Source organism: Schistocerca serialis, chromosome 5, assembly GCF_023864345.2.
Source record: "Schistocerca serialis cubense isolate TAMUIC-IGC-003099 chromosome 5, iqSchSeri2.2, whole genome shotgun sequence".
Lineage (NCBI taxonomy): Eukaryota > Metazoa > Arthropoda > Insecta > Orthoptera > Acrididae > Schistocerca > Schistocerca serialis.
In genome coordinates, this window is record NC_064642.1 from 352798292 (window position 1) to 352814693 (window position 16402).

Here is a 16402-nt window from a genome sequence, read left to right on the forward strand (position 1 = left end):
AAAGGTCCTGAGTTCGGGTCTCTGGCCGGCACATAGTTTTAATCTGCCAGGAAGTTTCATATCAGCGCACACTCCGCTGCAGAGTGAAAATCTCATTCTGGAAACATCCCCCGGCCGTGGAAAAGCCACGTCTCTGCAATATCCTATCTTTCAGGATAGCTAGTTTTGCAAGTTTCGCAGGAGAGCTTCTGTAAAGTTCGGAAGGTAGGAGGTGAGGTACTGGCAGAAGTAAAGCTGTGAGGATGGGGCGTGAGTCGTCCTCGGGTAGCTCAGTTGGTAGAGCACTTGCCTGCGAAAGGGAAAGGTCCCGTGTTCGAGTCTCGGTCCGGCACATAGTGTTAATCTGCTAGGAAGTTTCATATCAGCGCACACTCCTCCTCAGATTGAAAATCTCATTCTGGAAATAGCTGAACCTTAACTTTCAAATGGAAAGTAGAGTGGTAAATAACAGAAAGAGAGATTTTTCTGTTACAGACAATTTTTCAATGGTTGTCATACTAAAGGGGCTAATTATCAAAACGTACATTCTAGGTTATTCAGCATAAACTTTATTCTAACAAGCAGAATATAAATATGCCGTAACTTCACACTAACACTTGTATCATTGACTTCAGGAAAGCAAGTTATCACTTGGCAAAGTCCAAAATAACTAATGAACATTTGCTTTTGAATAAATTTGAGCTGAAATGCTAAAGGGGCTAATAAGTCCATCAAACAAGTTTTGCAATGTTAGTATCTCTAGTAATCATTTTACTCTTTTGTCTCGGCACAGGCCACATTAAAAGTTATTGTACGCCTCAGGCCGTTGTTCCATCACACTTTTGAGATCTCTTTTCTTCTATGAATACTATCCTTTTGCATCAGTGACCTCATTGAATGTGGTCGTTTAGGAATCTCCACATCGCTGACCTTTTTTTCAGTACTCATTTCCAATCTATCAGTGGCACCTAAAATCTTTTTTTCTGGATAACACAAGAGTTGGCAGCTTTAATCCATGAGGCAGAACTTTTATTAATATTACTTGTAATCATAATCGTACCAGTTGCTTGCTGAAAATCCATAAAATAACTGTCTTTCATCCGAAAAACTTTAAGAGGTTGCTTATTGGGCGTTTTGCTATGGTGTTCATTACATCATCAGGAAGAAAATGCTTCCTCACCTCCGCTCACGCTCTCCTTTAGCGTTACCAGATTTTCTGTTACTTCCCTTTGCTGAATTATTCATATAGCTTTCACTATCCATTGAACCGCCGATAAAGACACGCAAGAGTCAGGCTCCAAAATGGCAAGAGCTAGCGGAAGTGTATAATCCCTATGTACAGAACAGCAAAGTCGTTTGACACATTCTACACTTACCACATTGACATGAACAAGTCATAGCAGTACTCTCTCGTCCATCTGTTGGTCTTCGAAGCATCGACCATAATTGGAGAATGACATTTTAGCATGTAAAAACCATCTTCACATTCCACCTAACGAACTAGAAAACACACTTCGCGCAAAATCGGCTCTTAGCCCTTTAGCACGATTACCCGTATCTTTTAATGTACTCAGATCTTAAAGAAATCTCAAAATCAAGCTAGAGTTGTGTTTTGATACATATTCTTACACATTCCTGCTAAACAGAACTGATTCTGTTTGCGTAGGTCATTTAAGATTCTTGTCTCAGGTTCGGTATCATACATATACAAATTACTGCACAGCACTTATATCCTCGAGGCTCGTCTTCCGCGTTAAGGACTCACGAGGGAGCCCTTCCGCCTTAGCGCTCATCTCGGCAGTGATGTCCTCCAGAGAACGGCCCTTAGTCTCTGGGATGAAGAACCACGCAAAGATGACCCCGACAAAGCAAGATATGGAGAAGAACCAGAAGGGGACGTAGGTTCCGAAGGAGTCTTCGACCAGTTGGAACAGCTTGGTGATGCCGAACGCCAGCACCGACAACAGGATGCCGACGCAGGAGTTGGAGAATCCTCGGACGGACGCGGGAGTCAGCTCGTTGCTCAACACCCACAGTAATGCGTTGCCTCCCATGTCGTAGGAAATCTGAAACAAGGAAGCCGTTTGTACTTTATATGCACCTGAGTTTTTGTTTAATGCATGATGAACCTGAACTCGACCAATAAAATTCCGGAGCCTGTTCAGGGAAAGTTTCTGTGTTTTTTAGTGCTAGTGACCCGTGATCGTTGGTAATGTTTTACAGAGTAACTGCGTATGTCTGATTTTATCTGTTTGTCACCACAATTACCTGATTTTCTGTGCAAATAACTTCATAACAATGCGAAAACATGTGCAAAGCGCAGAAAAAGTTTAAGTTTGCCTACTTTTTCCTTAAGAATAATTGCCAACGGTGGGAATGTAGATGTCGTTAATATATTTCGCACAAATTCATGCAGTGATGTCTTACGGGGTATATATTTGAGGTAATTCCTCACTTTGACGAAAAGTTTTCGTTACACAAAAGAAAGTAATTAAAATTAGTTGGGAATATTAGCCACAGCTTCACAGTAGATGGACTCACTTATGAAATTTATTAAGAAATATTCAACTTTATTTGAGAGTAATGTAGACATCCACAGGTACAACACGATAAGGTAAACTGGTCTGCATTACCTTTTATGCATCTAGCTAAGGCACATAAAGGGGTGAAATGTGCAACTGCAAGACTCTTAGACGTTTAATTTCCATGGGTAGTTAGTTAGTTATATGTTCCATAGATCAGTCTCACGGTAACCAATATGATGTGGAACATGTCAAGGGCATAAGGAATGCACGCATGAATATTTTTTATTGCATACCACATTTCCTTAAATGGCACAAAATTCATATACTATACCTACAGATTTATTTATTCCTATTCAGGAATTCACCTATGGCATAGAAGGATTTGTCAACGAGATAAGATTTGCATTTATTTTTGAAATTGTTACTGCCGTGTGTCTGAAATTTTATTTATCTGGTAATTTATCGAAAAGTTTTAGAGCAGCATAGTTCACGCATTTCTTTGCCAAAGATAGGTTAAGTAGAGATCAGTGTAAGTCTTTCCTTCATTTGGTGCGATAATCATGAATGTCACTTGTTTCAAACTGGTCCATGTTGTTGAGAACAGATTTCATCACCGAATAAATGTATTGTGAGGCTTTTGTAAGAATTCCTAACATTAAAGAGATGCCTACAAGATGTCTGGTTATGAGCCCCACGCATTATTCTAACCTCTTTCTTTTCAGCAGTGAATATTTTTTTCGTAAGTGTAGAGTTGCCCCAAAATATTATACCATATGACATCAGAGTGTGAAAGTATGCAAAGTATGTCAGCTTGCTAACTTCTATATCCTCAAAATTAGCAATTATTCTGATTGCAGAAGTTGCTGAACCTAGTCGCTTTAGGAGATCCCAAATATGACTGTTCCTATTAAGGTTCTCATCTGTATGTACACCGAAAAACAAATAGTATGCTCTACCCTGGCTACTGACTTCTGTTGATATGTTATATTTATTGATGGAGCTGTACTCCTTGCACTAGAAATTTGGATGTAGTGTCTTTTTTAAAATTTCAGGGCAAGCCCACTCACAGAAAACCAATCAGTATCTTTTACATGACATTATTTGTATCATTTTCTATTGGATTAACCCTTTAATAGTAGTACTATCTATCCAAGTTGTTACTTTTCCTCTCTTCTAACAAAGGTCCATACTGATATGATTTTCTTCCCAAAGTTGTTAATTTAATCTATAATATTCATATATTTTTGATTTTCTAGCAACTTTTCTCAGTATTTTACAATAATTTTTGTAGTGTAAAATTACTTCTGAGTCTTTACTAATTCTTGCTGCCTCATGCAATTTTCTTTTCCTTTCTGAAGACACATTAATGCATGTAGTGATACAAGGTTTCTTTGATAACTGTTTGGTGTTACATTTCGTAGTTTACATTTTAGTAATTTAGTAATTTTTTTTATCAAGAAATATGTTGCATTTATCATTGACATTATATACAACTTCCCATTTAACATTTCTTAAACTTTCTCTGAAGTGCCACACAGATACCAGGTTGACCTGCCTTACATTTTTACTTAATGGTTTCTTCCCCAAACTGTACACCTTGCTAATATTTGTAAGTTAATCAGTTGTGCATCATGGTCTGATAATCCATGTACCACAGGGAAAGCATATGTTAGTTTGACATCCTCTTGCTGCACAAATAGATTATCAATTAGAGTGCTACTGTATTGAGCTATACATGTTGGGAAATTGGTCACGAATTCTAAGTTATATATCATTAATGACACTTCCAGTTCACTTTTCCTATCAGAACTGCTTAGAAAGTTTACATTGAAATAACCACGGATTAATAACTACTTCTATTCGTGTGACAGACAGCATTGTATAGACTCAAATTTTTTATGAAATCTCCCAATCTCCCAATGGGGACCTGTACACTATTGCTAATATCAGTATTACATTATCTAGCTGTAGTTCACAATCAAAAACTTGAGGTGTTTATCGACAGAAAATTTGCTTACTTCTACAGTTTTGTACTTATACTCTTATTTTGTTTAAATGGCAACTCCTCCTTTATCCATGCTAGATTTGCAAATGTAAGACTCTTATACTGGCAATTTCTATTTCCACAGTTACATGGTGTTCAGACAGACATAGCACATCAATCTCATTCTTATTTTTGAGATAATCTAAACACATAAACAGCTCATCTACTTTACTTTTAAGATTTTGAGACAAATAGCAGTGATTTTTTCAGATGCAGTCTGAAGAAGTTTTGCTTTAGTACCAGTTACTATACTGTAACGAATTCTGGACTAGAAATAATTAGCCATTTATACCTGAAGAAAGCTTTAAACGATCGACATATGACTATATACATACTTTTCACTTTTAATACGTGTCATATTTTGTTCTGTTTTCAAGTTAAACATCGTTATCTTCACAGCGAATTATATTTCCAGAACATGTAACTAACTACATCCTCGTCCACAGTTATTTTATTGTCATTGCACTTCAGAACTCAATAAAATTTCGAGTAAATTATCGATTTTAATCAATAGTATGTGTAAATACACTCCTGGAAATTGAAATAAGAACACCGTGAATTCATTGTCCCAGGAAGGGGAAACTTTATTGACACATTCCTGGGGTCAGATACATCACATGATCACACTGACAGAACCACAGGCACATAGACACAGGCAACAGAGCATGCACAATGTCGGCACTAGTACAGTGTATATCCACCTTTTGCAACAATGCAGGCTGCTATTCTCCCATGGAGACGATCGTAGAGATGCTGGATGTAGTCCTGTGGAACGGCTTGCCATGCCATTTCCACCTGGCGCCTCAGTTGGACCAGCGTTCGTGCTGGACGTGCAGACCGCGTGAGACGATGCTTCATCCAGTCCCAAACATGCTCAATGGGGGACAGATCCGGAGATCTTGCTGGCCAGGGTAGTTGACTTACACCTTCTAGAGCACGTTGGGTGGCACGGGATACATGCAGACATGCATTGTCCTGTTGGAACAGCAAGTTCCCTTGCCGGTCTAGGAATGGTAGAACGATGGGTTCGATAACGGTTTGGATGTACCGTGCACTATTCAGTGTCCCCTCGACGATCACCAGTGGTGTACGGCCAGTGTAGGAGATCGCTCCCCACACCATGACGCCGTGTGTTGGCCCTGTGTGCCTCGGTCGTATGCAGTCCTGATTGTGGCGCTCACCTGCACGGTGCCAAACACGCATACGACCATCATTGGCACCAAGGCAGAAGCGACTCTCATCGCTGAAGACGACACGTCTCCATTCGTCCCTCCATTCACGCCTGTCGCGACACCATTGGAGCCGGGCTGCACCAAGTTGGGGCGTGAGCGGAAGACGGCCTAACGGTGTGCGGGACCGTAGCCCAGCTTCATGGAGACGGTTGCGAATGGTCCTCGCCGATACCCCAGGAGCAACAGTGTCCCTAATTTACTGGGAAGTGGCGGTGCGGTCCCCTACGGCACTGCGTAGGATCCTACGGTCTTGGCGTGCATCCGTGCGTCGCTGCGGTCCGGTCCCAGGTCGACGGGCACGTGCACCTTCCGCCGACCACTGGAGACAACATCGATGTACTGTGGAGACCTCACGCCCCACGTGTTGAGCAATTCGGCGGTACGTCCACCCGGCCTCCCGCATGCCCACTATACGCCCTCGCTCAAAGTCCGTCAACTGCACATACGGTTCACGTCCACGCTGTCGCGGCATGCTACCAGTGTTAAAGACTGCGACGGAGCTCCGTATACCACGGCAAACTGGCTTACACTGACGGCGGCGGTGCACAAATGCTGCGCAGCTAGCGCCATTCGACGCCCAACACCGCGGTTCCTGGTGTGTCCGCTGTGCCGTGCGTGTGATCATTGCTTGTACAGCCCTCTCGCAGTGTCCGGAGCAAGTATGGTGGGTCTGACACACCGGTGTCAATGTGTTCTTTTTTCCATTTCCAGGAGTGTAGATACACATCCATGGATAAGGCCGTAATATACCTCATGTGTATTGTCCAAAAAAAAAAAAAATTCAAATTGCTTCAATTTCCCCGCTCCAACAGAAGTTGCAAGAGGTATGCGTTGATTATAACGGAATTTAGGAACTGCAAAACGTTTTTTGTGCTAGAGTATACAACGGATTAAATATACATGAGGCTGTTAGTTGTTTGACAAAAACACTTTATATCATTGAAAATTAGCTGATTAAGCTCCCTTGTGCAACATCAAGCAACCTTATGGTGAACACAATAACAAAATCTGCGGGTGACTCCAAACATACACAAAAAATGAACTCATAGTAAAAGAATACGTCTATCAACTCTACCATTTTCACTTTTATTCTTTTGTTTCGGAGCACCTTACCTATGACATGCATCAATACATACTTTTGTGCATGCTTCTTTCAGGTATGATACAAAAAATGACAGAAGTAATAGCTTAGTTAAATTTTCTGTCTAGAAATTAGTGTTCATCCATGACACATCGTTAAAGAAAAATAAAAAAAGTTAAAGAAACGTTACAAAACTTTGGCAAAGACCAAATGCTACTAAACTGAAGTCGGTTATATTTAAAAAAAAATTGAATTGGAAGTGATCGTATACTCGTTAGATACAGAGTAAAATAGACAAGCAGGAATCTGGAACCGTAGATGACGGAAATTTATCCCATGAACCATGGGCAGGGTGGCTTGCATGCCTCAATGATATGGGTAGTCTTATTAGATTAGATTAGTTTTTTGTTCCACAGATCCGTGTTAAGGAGATCCTCGTGGATTTGGAAAATGTCATTTTTTAAGCTGAAATTACAATACTAATAGTATGAATATATACAATACATCATTTGTTTTTATTAAAAAATTCGTCAATGGAGTATAAGGAGTTGCCCACTAGCAAGTCTTTCAGGCTCCTCTTAAACTGATCTTTATTTGTAACTAAATTTTTTATGTTTGCTGGCAAATTATTGAAGATGAGTGTTCCTGAGTAGTGGACCCCTTTTTGAACTAAAGTAAGTGCTTTTAAGTCCTTGTGCAGATCTTTTTCGTTCCTGGTATTGTATGCATGCACTGAGCTGTTTTTTGGAAAAACAGATATATTATTTAGGACAAATTTCATTCAGGAGTAAATATACTGAGAGGCAGTAGTTAGTATACCCAGTTCTTTGAAGGGGTTTATTTACAGGACGTCTGTGAATTTACTCCACAAATAATACGTATTACACGCTTTTGGACTCTGAAAACTTTTGTTTGACTTGAAGAGTTACCCCAAAATAAATATACGGCCGTAAATGCTTCATTTATCATGTCGACGCCCTAATTGGCTTTTGAACGTTTGTGGGTATCGAGATGAAATTGATGTAACGTTATTGCCTCGCAGTTATTACTTTACTGAATGTTAAAGAGAATAAACGTAGGTGCAACCACAAGGAGTGTTTGGTGAGAGACCAGACAAACATGTTGTTCCTGAAAAGGGCCAGCAGTCTTTTCAGTAGTTGTAGGGATTGGATGATTGATATGGCTTGTAATATTGGGATTGGATGATTGATATGGCTTGCAACATCACCAACATGCTCTTGCTGTGATGATACTGTGAAAGACTGAAAGCAAAGGGATATTACAGTCGTTATGTTTCCCAAGGGCATGCAGCTGTATTGCATGGTTAATTAATGAAGAAAACATACCCCTGGGTAAAATATTTCGGAGGTAAAGTTGGATCTGTGGATGACGACTATTCAGAAGGATGTTCTCGGGAAAAACAGGAATGGTATTCTATGGGTGTGAACGTAGAATGTTAGGTACCTTAATTGAGTAGATTGGCAAGATAATTTTGAAAGGGAAATTGATAAGTATTTATAGTGGGAGGTAGTGAAGTGAAGCAGGAACACTACGCGTTCTGGTTGTATGAAAATAGGATTACGAATACAAAGTCAGGGAAGTCTAATGGAGGGGGGTCTAACAACGCAGGTAAGTTTGAAAGAATTTAAGGAATTTGCTATATTCAGCAGGAGCATTAGCCAATGATTGACTGAAAGATGGGAAAGGAATACAAAAGAAGACGAACAGGTACCATTGAAAGATGAAATGGTGCAGGCAGCAGAGGGTCAAATAGGCAAAAAGAAAAGCGCAGAGGAAATCCTTGTATAACGTAAGACGTATTGATCTACTTGATGAAAAAATATATGTAGTTGCAACAAATAAAGGAGATACAGGCAATATAAACGTCTAAAATATGGGGTAGAACTGGTATGCAAAACTGCAAAGCAGGGGCAGTTAGTCAAGAAATGCAAAAAAGTGTAAGTATGTATAACTAGGGGCAAGATAGATGGCGCCTGTAGTGAAATTAAACAAAGCATTGTAGAAAAGAGAACAAATGTGAAAACATCGCCGATAACAAACCAGCACTAATCAAAGAAGGGAATCTAAAACGTGGAAGGAATGTGTATAAGGGCTATGCACAAGAAACTAACTATAGCCAAGTTATAGAAATAAAATAACAAGTGAATAAATAATGAGTTGGGAGATATACTGCAAGAAGCATTCGACAGAACTCTAATGGACCTAAGTCGAAACAAGGGCCCTGGAGAAGACGTTATTCTTCTAGAAATATTAAGATACTTGGGAGAACGCGCCATGACAAAAGCATTCCGTCTGATGTACAAGATACGGGGTGGATAAAAATATGGGACCACCAAAAAAAGAAAACATCACCAAGCTAATATGGTGTAGGAAAACAGTCGGCATTTAAAACAATTTCCATTCGTTTCTGAATGGATGAATACAGGTGTTATAAGGTTTTGAAGAGAATCGTATACCATTTTTCCTGCAAAATAGTGGCAAATTCAGATGACGATGATGGTGGTGGAGAACGATCACTCACCCTTGTCTCCAAAGTAGACCACAAAATCTCAATAATATTGAATCTAAAGACTAAGGTGGCCACAATAATTACGATAGTTCGTCCTCATACTCACAAAGGCAGTCCTGGACGATTCGAGCTGAATGAAAAAGGGGGGGGGGGGAGCTGTAGTCTTGGAGCACAGCTTCATCATTGGAGAACAAACGTTGTACCACCACGGTACTGACGTGAAGAGCCAAAATGGTCACAAGATCCTTGGCAGTAACGCGACTTTGCAGTGTACCCCTAAGGCTCATGGAATACCACGATATGGCTATCCAAATCATCATCGAACCTCCATCATGGTTCATTCTTGGAACGTTAACATAGCCAGAAGTTGGAAACAGTGTGAAATAAGATTCAATAGATAAAATGGCATTCGTCTATTGCTCGGCAGTTAAATTCTTATGCCTTTGGCACCACGTTTTCCTGTTACAGGCCTTTTTATCACTTATGAGTCAATGTGGAATTTCTGCCCGCCCTGCAAGTCACTACTTACGGAGCTGCTTTCGTGTTGTTTTGAGGCTGACTGGTTTCACGAGTGCAACATTCTGATATGCATTAACTCATGCTGCTGCTGTCCTTTTAATTCTAGCCACAATACTCTTCAGTGGCCGCCTGTCACAATCAGTCAACACAAACTCTTGTCTGCGTTGAGTCTCAGCGGATAATGTTTTCCCGCTTTCCCTATATGCGGTATATATCTTCGGTACGAGATCTCTTGAAACGCCAAACACTTCGGCTACCCTGGTCGCGGAATCACTGATCGTACGTGCACGAACACTTTGCCCACGTTCGAATTAAATTGACTCCAATATAATGCAGTTAGTACACAGAAATGCGTTCTGACCAAGGATGCCACTATTACAACGAAATGACAATCCTTAGCTGCTTACAGGCGTTGACATACGTCAACGGAGACAGATGAAAATGTGTGCCCCGACCGGGACTCGAACCCGGGATCTCCTGTTTACATGGCAGACGCTCTATCCATCTGAGCCACCGAGGACACAGAGGATAGTGCGACTGCAGGGATTTATCTCTGGCACGCCTCCCGCGACACCCATATTCCCAACGTATTTTCCCGCACTACAGTCGTAGTGCCCTCGCCCAATATACTCATTACTCGCGGCGCGTTGCCGATTCCCGTAAGAGTTCGTGCACTTTTTGTGCATCCGCACAGAAGAAGGAGATGGTCAAGTGGCCGGTGAGCCTTATCTATATATATACTAAGATGGTATCTGTTCTTTAGGACACTGCACAAGGGCAGTTCTTGGTGAAATAGAACATCAAAACCTGCAGACTTGAAAGGCATCTGCATTTATGTTGAAGAACAACGAAACTTTGTCTCGAAATCAAAATCCAAGAAGATTCTGGTCGTATGTGCGATATGCTACCGTCAAGACACAATAAATGCCTTGTCTGCGAAGTAGCAATCGAAATACTCTAGACGACAGCGATACCAAAGCAGAGTTACTAAACATAGCCTTCTGAAATTTCTTCACCAAAGAAGACGAAGTACATACTCGTGAATCCGAATCAACAACACCTGCTAACATGATTGACGTGGAAGTAGATATCCTCTGAGTAGTGAAGCAATTTAAATCACTTAACAAAAGCAAGTCTTCACGGTCCGACTGCATACCAGGTAGGGTCCTTTCAGGCCATGATGTTACAATAGCTCCATACTTAACAACCATACACGACCGTTCGCTCGGCGAAAGATCCGTGCGCGAAGACTGGAAAGTCACGCCAATATTCGAGAAAGGTTGCAGTAAAGATCCACTAAATTATAGGTCCATATTACTAACGTCGAAATGCGACAAGACTTTGGAACACAAACTGTGTTCGAACGTTTTCTCGAAGCGAACGGTCTATTGACACACAGTCAACACGGATTTAGAAAACATCATTTTTGGAAACATATCTAGCTTTTTACTCAAATCAAGTGTTGAGTGCCATTGACAAGGGATTTCAAATTGTTTCAGAATTTTTAGATTTCCAGAAGGCTTTTGACATTGTACCACACAAGCGGCTTGTACTGAAATTGCGTGCTTACGAAATATCGTCTCTGTTCTGTGACTGGATTCGAGATATCCTGTCAGAGGGGCCACAGCTCGTAGTAACTGGCGGAACGTCATCGAGTAAATCAGATGTGATTTATGTTGTTCCCCATGGTAGTGTTATATGCCATTTGCTGTTTCTTATCTATATAAACGATTTAGGAGACAATCTGAGCAGCCGTCTTAGGTTATTTCCAGATGATGCTGTCGTTTATCGTCTAGTAAAGTCATCAGAAAATCAAATCAAATTGTAAAACGATTTAGAAAAGACATTTGTACGGTGCGGAAATTGGCAGATCATCCACGAGTGCGACAAAGCAATCCGTTGAACTTCGGTTACATGATAAATCCATCAAATCCAAAGGCCGTAAACTCAATTAAATATCTGCGAATGACAATAATGAACAACTTCAATTGGAAGGAACACATAGAAACAGTTGTGGGGAAGGCTAACCAAAGACTGCGGTTTATTGGCAGGTCACTTAAAAAATGTAACAGAGCTACTAAAGAGACTGTCTAGACTACACTTGTCCATCCTCTTTTAGAATACTGCTGCGCGGCGTGGGATCCTTACCAGAGAGGAATGACGGAGAACATCGAGAAAGTTCAAAGAAGGGGAGCACGTTTTGTATTATCGCAAAATAGGGGCGAGAGTGTTACTGAAATGATACAGGGTTGGGGGTGGGCATCAGTAAAACAAAGGCGTTTCTCATTGCGGCAGAATCTTCTCACGAAATCTCAATCACCAACTTTCTCTTCCGATTGCGAAAATATTTTGTTGACGCTGATCTATATAGGGAGAAACGATCACAATAGAGTAAGGGGAAATCAAAGTCGCAAAGAATGATATAGGTGTTCGTTTTTTGCGCTCGCTGTACGAGATGGGAATAATAAAGAAATACTGTGAAGGTGGTTCGTTGAATCCTCTGTCAGGCACGTAAATGTGATTTACAGAGTATCCATATAGACGTAGATGTAGATGAAACACTCATTTCTCGCAGTGTTTCGTATTTTAGTCCAATGCCCGTATGTGGAAAAGGTATTACAATAAAGAAACCAAGATCAGCAGGAAAGGGTTACGTTGTTTAGAAATATTTTGGTATTGAGGAGTAGAAGTTGTTCTTTTAACAGGAAACATAGCAAGTTACTCCACAGATAAAGATAAAGTCAAAGGAAAATTATTGGGAATAATGAACCCCAGAGGAGACAGTTCTTCACGCCATAACACGAAGGCAGAAAACCTTCTTCCGATCCTGAACACAAATGGCCAGACAAAGATAAGTCATTACTCGCTTACAGAATGTAAGAACGTCAACAATACTTAAATACTGTCTAAGATTTTCGAAACATAATTTTGCATTCTATCTTACTTTTCATCTTCAGAAAATAAATGAGTATCAATCACTGATGAGTAAAGGTGCCGGTTATCTAAGGGTATGGGGTAGTGAACAAACTGTGTTGCGCCTTAGAAACAGAGACTATGAATTTGTGGAATCTATTCTAGGGTTGTATCGGTTATAACCAAAATGTTTCAGGTGGGGACGTGACACAACTAGTAATATTTGTCTTATGAGTCAGCCGTTCACGCTTTCCAGAATGTCCTGAAAACTCGAGGATTCTGCAAGAGAGAGTAGTTGAAGTAGTGTACAGAAATAATCGCCCATGACAGATGAATAAGCACCGGCCGAAGTGGCCGAGCGGTTCTAGGCGCTGCAGTCTGGAACCGCGCGACCGCTACGGTCGCAGGTTCGAATGCTGCCTCGGGCATGGATGTTTGTGATGTCCCTAGGTTAGTTAGGCTTAAGTAGTTCTAAGTTCTAGGGGACTGATGACCTCAGAAGTTAAGTCCCATAGTGCTCAGAGCCATTTGAACCATTTTTTAGATGAATAAGCGTTTCAATGCCCCAATGTTCGAAGGTGAAACAGAGTGTTTTCGTGATAAAATGAAGAAGTTCTTGAGTAACGATTAAAAATGGAGACAGTATACAAAATAAGTGTTTCATGGCATGTAACACAACCTGAAACATTATTATAGCACCAGAAATGATGACAAGTTGTAGCATGATTAATGCATGTAAAATCACTGCACAAAATAACTACTAGCGTTATATGAGACATAATGAAACGTGTCCCATAAAGAACGCAGCTCCTCAAATGCTAGAATGGAATGAATTCTGAAAGACGATTTGTACCTTTAGTTCTATAAAATACAATGTCACAAGTTCTTAATCTAAATGATCGTGAAAAGTGCCGAGGATTTCCTCATTGGGCCTATGGGAAACAAACATCGGACGATTTCATCAAGAAAATAATCATCACTGATGTGGCACACTTTCTGTTCAATAGCTTCTTGAACAAGAAAATTACGGAATTTGGGGAACAGAAGTCCCTCGAGCCGTTGCACCCACAACGAGTGACTGTGTGATACGGTATTTCGTCTGAGGGCGTAAGACCTACGTCTTTTGAAGATGGCAGGCAGGAAAGCATTAACTATGGAAGGCAAACGCTACTGCAATATATTATGAGAGTTTTGGTACTTTTAACCGAATCGCATGAACGACGAAGTGGTTTCGTTTCAAGAAGATGACGCAAGCTGTTTCATTTGGACTGCAGGAATGGACTTGTAACGAGAGCATACATCATCACACGTAGCATACCCTGCAATAACGTGTAAACTACTTACTTCATCAATAAATTTCAGTATTATCATGTACTCAAAAGTTGCATACTTTATGGGACACCGTTCAATAAACAAAGTTGCATTAAGGCAGCAAATAAAAAGGTATATCCTTTATTAAACCGAAGGTTGGTTTGAACACCAACTATGGTGCTAAGGAAGGTAGGATGTCATCCCTTCCACTGAACTTTGAAGTGACCTCCTCAGTCAGTTGTTTGGGTACCTACATTCTAACGTGGCCACCGAACCATGGCACGTCTCAGAATTTATCACAGTGACAAATCATTGTGAGAAGTGAAAGAAGTGACTGGGGACAGATTAAGATCCTAAGACTGACTGGGAATCAAATCTTAGATGTTTTGGATCCGAACTGCAAACGATAGAACATAAAGTACGAAAGCATATATACGTAACATAAAAATAAACACACTGTAATTTGCATAATCTCTTCACTTTTCTGAAATACTTGTCAATAATGTGCATATTAGATCTGTTCTAAATTTAATTATCGAATTGAAGTTTCCCTGTGGATATGTGTCAGTTTTATTTATGGCGTTTAACGTGTTTCTTGACTGATAAAGTTTTGTCACATTACATAGCAAAATATTTTGAGATTTAGTTATTTAATGTGTGCTTGATTTGTGGAAACAAGTGTCACCTCTCTGATCAAAAACAACCGTACACCTATCTCATCTATGCTCAAAATCTGTTCTAGTTAAAAATAATCAATCTCATTCATTTAGATGTGAAATAAACGAGCTCTCATCCCATGAAAAACCGGGAATTGATTTTTTAAGACGGAGGAAAATTTTACAATGTTGGTAATTTTTTTATTGTTACAAATAAGGGCTGTCAACATCGAGTATGCCATAATTTTACGTAGAGCAGCCATAATGTTTACACAGATGTCCTTTTTTGTGCTTGGAGAACCTATCTGTTGACCTTTCTCTGTAATTCTGTGTTTCAAGTTAAATTGTCACAGATATATAAGAAACTCAAGCGCAAATCTTTATTATCTTCATGGTTGTGAAAGACGTATTCATAATTAAAATTTTCCCAAGTAACTTTATTTCGTTTACATTTCAGGTTAATTCGACATTAAGAAGTCACGTAAGTGTTTTAACACTGTGAACAGCTTTTTACATACGTGCAGGGAAGTGACTTTCGTTTCCTTGAAGCGCGAAGTAAATCCAAAATAAAGACAGCATATTACCACTACTTCGTCTGTAAAATAAACCTCGGCACCTAATGTTTCCTGTAATTCAGGTTCTGTAAATTTACTTTGTTGGTTAAATAAAACAGTAAAGTCAGTTCCATTCGCAAAAGACCTGGCGAGAACCTTCATATCCTGTGACTGATTGTTATTTTTGTACGGCGGCTGCTGTTAAACATGGAATGTCGAAACAAAAAGCTGACCATCGCTTATTCAACGGTGCCATCAGCTACAATACTAGTACCGTATGGAGAAAGGCTGCCTGTTCCTATGTGTCCTAGAGTCTGATGAAGACATGGAGGGCGAATGCAAACAGCCGCTCAGTCTTTCTAGCAAGCTCCAGATCATACACAAGCAACGATCTCTCCCAGCGGGACACGTTAAATATCTCAAGAAGAACTTAATGATTTAAATAAGTGGGATTTGCCAAAAAGCAAGGCCGAACTTCTTGGCTCCAGGCTTCCGCAGTGGAATCTCCTCGGAAAAATGTATATAGACGTCGATAAAGAGACTAAACGAGATTCTTTGAAATGGAAAACAATCTTATTGCATACAGTGATGTGCATCTTTGAGAATGGAGCATAGTTCCGACGACTGGAGACTTTCCACTGACTCATCTAAATTTAGCTTCAAATCTGTTTTGCCTCACAACGGAAACACACTCTCGTTTGTTCATGTAAAGTCACGCTGTACATATAAAGACGAGATGTGAAAATTTTAAATTGGTCGTGGTAATGTCAATTATAAACTACATCAATGGCAGATATGTATCGATCTAAAGGTTATTGCTATCATAGTCGGAATGCAATTAGAATACACCAAATATTGCTGTCTGCTTTGCGAATGGGACAGTAGCGATAGGAAATTACACCATGTACAAAATACCTGGCCTGAAACGAAAATGGTGAAGGCCAGAAAACGGAATATGCAGTACACTTTTATTTCCATCTTCACACATAAAGCTAGAACTTTTGAAGAATTTAGAGATAGCTTTGAATCGAGGATAAGATTTCAAGTATTTTAAAAGA

General features: G+C 40.1%; 1 protein-coding gene across 1 annotated transcript in view; it reads right to left on the bottom strand.

Moving 5' to 3' along the window:
* Positions 1-1691: 1691 nt before the first annotated feature.
* LOC126481933 (facilitated trehalose transporter Tret1-like) overlaps positions 1692-16402 on the bottom strand; it is a 67769-nt gene continuing 53058 nt past the window's right edge. The window contains exon 5 of the mRNA XM_050105893.1: positions 1692-2045. Coding sequence (XP_049961850.1) covers positions 1692-2045 — 354 coding nt within the window. The remainder of the gene's footprint in view (positions 2046-16402) is intronic.